Here is a 6,787-nt window from a genome sequence, read left to right on the forward strand (position 1 = left end):
CACACACACACACACACACACACACACACACACACACACACACACACACACACAATATGAGTGGGGCAGTCCCACTCATTTTCCCTGCTGCACGGACCACATTGTTTGTGATGTTTATAGACCCTTCACTACATGAACTATGACGCGCTGGGCAACTCTTCAACCCCTTTTTCAGCATTTTGGCCAATTCTCTCTAAACATTTAGCCTTTTATGTTTAGTTAGGTCAGTTGTTGCCCCCAAAAGCCCTTCTCCAAAAGATGGAAATCTACTCACTGACATTGACACTTGCCCCATCCCACCATCCACAGAAAGTCACAATCTGGGTCTCACTTTGAACTCCACAGTTTCATCCCAGGGTCATATAAGGGATGATATCAGGACCGTGGACAGCTCCTTGGGGCATTTGAAGTAGCAGAATGTTTCAACATTCAGCTTTTGAACCAAAGCCTCCCACTTGTCGCGTATATCTGAAACATTTTGTCCTGATTCCTGCAATTTGAGATTATGCTCGTTGAGATGTCCAGTTCTATCAGCAAGATACTTTCTACAGATAAGCCATCTAACAGCACAGTGGAGCGGGATGTCTTTGTATGAGCTATCCATCTCCTCGAGCAGAGACTGGAATTGGCAGTAAGTTAACGTTCCTGGGCCTGAAGCTGATTTTCACATACCAACCTCCCCAGTGTGTGCAGCTTTGCTCTAAGGTCCAAGACGTATTAAATCTGGCTTTTAGCTGGGCTTGGACCTTCCTTCCAGCTTCCCTTAACCAGGTCCAACACCCCCGTGACCTGGAGTACCTCAGCAAACAACTGAGGGTCTAATCAGCGATCCAATTGCGTAAATCCTCGTGAATGAACTTTCAAATCATGGACTTTAAAGTCTTTTTCAGCCTCTCCACCAGCCTGTCAGTCTGAGGGTGGTAGACACTAGTCCAAACAGATTTAATGCCAAATAATTCATACAGCTCTTTAAGTGTAGCTCAGAAGGAGTGTAGCCTCAGGAGGTAGAGCAGGTCATCTACTGACCGGAAGGTTGGTGGTTTGAACTCTGGCTCCCCCAGACTGCATGCCAAATATCTTTGATATTAAGATATAAATATCAAGATTTTAACCCAAAGTTGCTCTCTCATGCATCCACCTTTTAATGTTAGAATCTTAAAAGCACAGAAGAAGTGCTTGTGTGAATGGGTGAATGTGGCATGTTGTATAAAGCCCTGAGTCCTGAGTGCGGGAGAGTAGAAAAGCGCTACATAAGAATCATAAGACTTCAGTTACCATTTACCATTTAAGTGTGCAGTCAAATAAGACCTGATAATGGGTACAAAGAGGCTTTTGGAATGGTCGGCTGGTTAACCATCTGACACTTCAGGCAGGATGCACACCATCAGCGCACATTCTTTTGGATGCCCGGCCAATAAAATATACCTTTTTCCATATCATCATTTAGTTTAGATGTTTGTTAGCGGCCCTGAACCTACACAGTAGAAAAAAGGTTGTCAATTTCCCCTTGTGGGACTAATAAAGGTATATCAATAATCAAAGGTGTCAGTGAAAGAGACATGCAGATTGTGGTCTGTAATGACATCTTATATAAGGGATTGTCGTTAAACCTTTCAAAAAAACTAATGCTTTAACTTTTCTTTGTCATTGTTTGTTGCAGGAACTCCATCGGCACATAGAGGAGGGCCTGGGCAAGAACATGTCGGAGAGGTGCTCCACCTCCATCAGCAGTGCACTGCAGACCACACAGAATGACATGATTGGTAATATGTCCACCTTTCTACTTCAACAGGCTCTGGTTTACGTTAAGCCACTATGAGGTTTTCAGCTATGATTGCCAAACACATGTGTATTTGTGGCATGCAACTAGTTACACTATATGGCAGGGGTGGGCAATTCCAGGCCTCGAGGGCCGGTGTCCTGCAGGTTTTAAATCTCACCTTGGGTCAACACACCTGAATCAAATGATTTGTTCGTTACCAGGCCTCTGAAGAACTTCAGGACATGTTGAGGAGCTAATTTAGCCATTTAAATCAGCTGTGTTGGATCAAGGACACATCTAAAACCTGCAGGGACACTGGCCCTTGAGGCCTGGAGTTGCCCACCCCTGCTATATGGAATAGTTATTGTTTGAAAATTGTGTTGTTGTCGTTATTGCTGTTGTGTTGTAATTCAAAGCCAAGCAGAAAATAATTATTTATTTTCACAATGACGCTGCTGTTTTCTGTTCATGTGTGCAGAGGGTCTGAAGCCTTTGCTGCCCAGTGCCGTGAGAGAGCAGGTTGACAAGCTGGTGCCTCGAAGTCAGTGCTTCAGCCTCAGTTATGACCTCGCCTGTGACAAGCTTTGCAGTGACTTTCAAGAAGATATCAGCTTCCACTTCTCTCTGGGCTGGACCATGCTGGTCAACCGCTTCCTTGGACCCAAGAATACCCGACGCGTTCTCATGGGCTACAATGACCAGGTAACATTGCCAGAAGCATAAACTTCCTCAAAGTGTCTACATAAGCAACATTGTATACAATTAAAAAGCATATTTGATGCATAGAATCCTGAAACAAAAAGCATAATCACATACCTAAATTGATATAGAAAGCTTCCTTTTCACCTTCAGCTGTGTCCTACTGTTGGACATGACTAGAATAAAACCAGGACAAAAAGACCAGAGCTGGATTGATCTGTACAGGGCCGTGTGCTTTGTGAGGTTATTCGCTGTGTTGTCCATACAGGTTCCTCGCCCAATGGCCTTGACACCGGTCAGCACCAGCATGCCTCCATTTCCACAAAGCGCCATGACCCAGGAGGAGCTGATGGTCTCTATGGTGACCGGTCTTGCTTCCCTCACCTCCCGTACTTCCATGGGTGTTCTTGTCATTGGTGGAGTGGTGAGGATCTACAAACACACCGCACACAATTAGAATTGAATGAAATATTAAGGAAACAGATCTGTTTTGGTGTTCCAGAATCAAAGAGGTAGTGATGGGCAACAAATGTATTATAATGCTCTACAGAGTGAATTGCAAAGCTCTGAAAATGGGACAGTACTTGCTTTTCCTGTTGTGGGATGGGAGTTGAAATGATCTGAACTGTGATGTTTTTGATTACGTGCTGGCAAAAAGCACAATAAAACCACAGCAACAGTGTTTACTCACCACCTGTAACACTTGCCAGAAAGGCTTTCTCATTAAGTTCATCATTTTATCATAGTTTTTATTAAAGAGTTATTCAAATTTTTGCACTATGAAGATTCCAAACTAACTTTTTGAATGCTGATTTTATTTCCTCATGCCTTTTGTTATTTCATAATAGCCAACCATTAAACGTAGACTTAGTGCTCAGCCTATGTTTCAGCCTGACCTTGGTCTTTCATTCTGTGTAGATCTGGAAAGCAGTGGGCTGGCGTCTCATCGCTTTGTCACTGGGCCTTTATGGGCTCCTCTACATCTATGAGCGGCTCACCTGGACCACCAAGGCCAAAGAAAGAGCCTTTAAGAGGCAGTTTGTGGATTACGCCAGTGAGAAGCTACAGCTCATTGTCAGTTACACTGGATCCAACTGCAGCCACCAAGTCCAGCAGTGAGCACACATAATTAGACTAATGTTACAGGAGAGAATGCCAAGTATATTTGTGATCCAGCACTGAATATTGTCGAGCCTTTCTAACGCTGTGTGTGGTTGACAGGGAATTGGCTGGGGTATTTGCTCAGCTCTGCCAGCAGGTAGACATCACCCGTCAAAATCTTGAAGATGACATCACTGACATGAACAGCAAGATCGAGCTGCTGGACAGCCTCCAGAGCAAGGCTAAGCTGCTACGGTAAAAATGCTAACCTCAACTGTGGCTCTTTGCTCATGCATGCTGTGTGTCTCTCTTTACAATGTAGAGTCTTGGGCGGAGTGATGAGGAGCAAAGTCCTGACTATCAACATATTTCCAGTTAAAATGAAATTGCAGTGGTGGAAAGAGCGAGTTAACTGTCCAACTTGTAAAACACTAGGCATTATTAAACATTTTGTTCACAGGTTACAGGTGACAAGCTATTTCAAAGAGTTCTAGGTTCCAACCTGCTGACAAGCTTTCTATGTGGTGTTTGCATGTCCTCCCTGTGCCTAAATGGGTTCTCTTCAGTATCTGGGCTTGCTACCACAGTTCAAAGACAGGCACATTAGACTAATTTATGATTTGGATTTGGCCATAGGTGTGAATATGAACAGTTGTTTGCATTAGCCCCGTGAAACTGGTGATGCATGCTTCACACTAAATAAATTTGTAGGGCTGGTGTGATTCATCAAGTAATTCATTTAAAAATGGACACATTCTATGCTTTTATATGATGATGTAAACATGAGTTTTGCCCACATGTGTGACTAAAAAAAGACCTGCAACAGAAATGTAATTAACAGCAGCATGTGAATAAAACTCCTGACAACATTAAACCCAGACAGCCCCCAGTTTTTAGCAAAAACATTGATAACACAACTGCAGAGAGTGAAAGAAAACATGTTTCTGGTCCAAAAAAGAAAAAGCAGCACATAAACTGGAACCTCGAAGTCCACCAACTACACCAGGCTGTGCCAGGTTCCAAACTGAGTTGTGCAGCCATTCACAGCAGGGTCAGTGTTTTTTGCACTATGCCATGTTCAAGCATGATCTCAGGGTGACTATATTTCTGATCAACACATGCTGTTTGCAGGTGTCCCTTTTAAACATGCAACTTGTTGCATAATTGTCTATTTTTTATTTTTATTTTTTTAAACGTGTGTTTGCATTTGTGCCTTTTCAGGAATAAAGCGGGCTGGCTGGACAGTGAGCTCAACATGTTCACCCAGCAGTATCTTCATCACAGCAAGTAAAACCAGGTGGAACATCCTCAGAGGGAAAGAGTGGCACCGGAGCAACGTTTTGTACATCTGTTAATGGTTCCTCACAGGTGTATTTGAAGTCACTGAGAGAAATACTAACATTACTTTTAACAGAAGGCGTGGTTTGGATATCTGACATAAGTTGAAGGAGCTGCTAATTAGTTGTCATGTAGTTGTGTAGACGTGATGCCAGGATCAGTCGAGCTTGTCCGTGTTCAGTTGTGGTAATGTGCAAATGAACATGAACTGGCCATCTGTTGATGGCTCATCAGCACTGATAGGTCACACCCACCACCTTCTGTCAAAAACTCTGTCACGCTGTCCTTTAATGGAATTCTGCTTAACCTGGTACTTTCCGCCTGTATAGATGTGATTTTGTGTATACATGTGAACACTGGACAAATACAGAAGTAAGACACTCCACCAGTGAATGGGAAAGTGTGTGTGTGTGTGTGTGTGTGTGTGTGTGTGTGTGTGTGTGTGTGGGGTCATGGTAGTCCATGATATTCCATTGCGTCATGATGACACACACAGACATTTGATGTGCATTTCCTTTATTATTGCTACTGATAAGACACCACACATCCGAATGACTAAAAACATCAGAAATTGCTTTGCAGTTAAATAATAGGAGATTTTATATAACCTTTTATTCTTTTTCTTGTGACGTTGTCAGATTAAGCCACTCTTGCTGTTGCAGATGTAAGGCTTTACTTTGATATGTCCCACCTGCTTACACATTGTTATAGATAAACCACACACACTTGAGTGAGACAGCATTTCCACCATAACAACGAACGTCTGAGGAAAGACAAAAGGATGTTGACCCAGCCTCCAGAGTCTAATCGGAGCAAGCTCAGTCTTACCTTAAAGGATCTGGGGCTAGACATTAGTGGACACTGCCCCCCAGAAGTCTGGTCCATGTCTTTATATGTCAGAACACTTTGATTGTTATTATTTATTTATTTATTTTTAGTCTCTTTAAAACAGCTGGTCATTGTTGCTCCGACTTGTAAAATGACAGAGGACAGCTGCACAGTTGGGCCTTTGTTAAGCAGTAGCAGTGAATAATAAGATACAGCAGGTTTTGGATACAGAGTACTTGTTAAGAGCAAACATTCACTGTTTGTTTGCTTTCTGATGCTCTCTGATTAGAAGAACATTTAGAAACTTTTAGAAATGGTTTGCTTCACCTGCACCATTTAGCAGAATTGCAGAAAAAAAAAGACTAGAGCCACACAGTTGAGCTTAGAATAGCTAAAGTAAAGAACATGCAACTTTATTAGATTTTTATTTATTAGATATTTTTTGAGCTGATTTCTAGTCCCAGCTTCTCACGGACATCACAACATCTTTGTGTTTGGTGTTTGGCTCTTCCTTTAACAAAGCCAATTTGAAAGTTTAGCACTGTGCAGTATGTGTGGAGTAACATTTTTTCACTTCCATTAAATGTTGTGCTTTCAAAAGTGTGAGCAGAATGAAATTATCATTTTGAACTAGAAGCAGTGACAAAGAAGAAACATCACAGTAGATGTGATTTAATTGTCCACGGTTGTATACTGTTTGTGTTGCCAAATGATGCTGCTGTAATAACCCTGTTTTGTTTGGGGTTTTTTTGGGGGGGGGGGGTGTTTGTTTTTTAGGGCAAATATATGCTTTTTCATCCATTTGCTCTGTTTCTTTTGTTTTGCCCTAAAGCAAGTGTACACCAACAGAACAGTTTTCTGCCTTTGGGACATTGACAGTACCTGCATGCAGCCTTTACATGCAACTAGTGTAATTTCTTGCCCTATTAAAATGTGTATGTATGTGTAAAAGTAAATAAAGAGAAATTATCAACTATAAAGTTAATACCAAATTTTGTGTGTGTGTGTGTGTGTGTGTGTGTGTGTGTGTGTGTGTGTGTGTGTGTGTGTGTGTGTGTG

At 42.2% G+C, this 6,787-nt stretch overlaps 1 protein-coding gene across 1 annotated transcript in view; it reads left to right on the forward strand.

The window, feature by feature from the left end:
• The window catches only part of mfn2 (mitofusin 2), a 32,501-nt gene extending 25,799 nt beyond the window's left edge, over nt 1-6,702 (forward strand). Inside the window, exons 13-18 of the mRNA XM_005752312.2 lie at nt 1,661-1,763; nt 2,241-2,464; nt 2,730-2,885; nt 3,380-3,576; nt 3,683-3,817; nt 4,784-6,702. Coding sequence (XP_005752369.1) covers nt 1,661-1,763; nt 2,241-2,464; nt 2,730-2,885; nt 3,380-3,576; nt 3,683-3,817; nt 4,784-4,853 — 885 coding nt within the window. The 3' untranslated portion in view covers nt 4,854-6,702. The remainder of the gene's footprint in view (nt 1-1,660; nt 1,764-2,240; nt 2,465-2,729; nt 2,886-3,379; nt 3,577-3,682; nt 3,818-4,783) is intronic.
• Nucleotides 6,703-6,787: the final 85 nt, after the last annotated feature.

The sequence above is a fragment of the Pundamilia nyererei genome, unplaced genomic scaffold (assembly GCF_000239375.1).
Source record: "Pundamilia nyererei isolate P.nyererei 1_Seehausen unplaced genomic scaffold, PunNye1.0 scaffold00352, whole genome shotgun sequence".
Lineage (NCBI taxonomy): Eukaryota > Metazoa > Chordata > Actinopteri > Cichliformes > Cichlidae > Pundamilia > Pundamilia nyererei.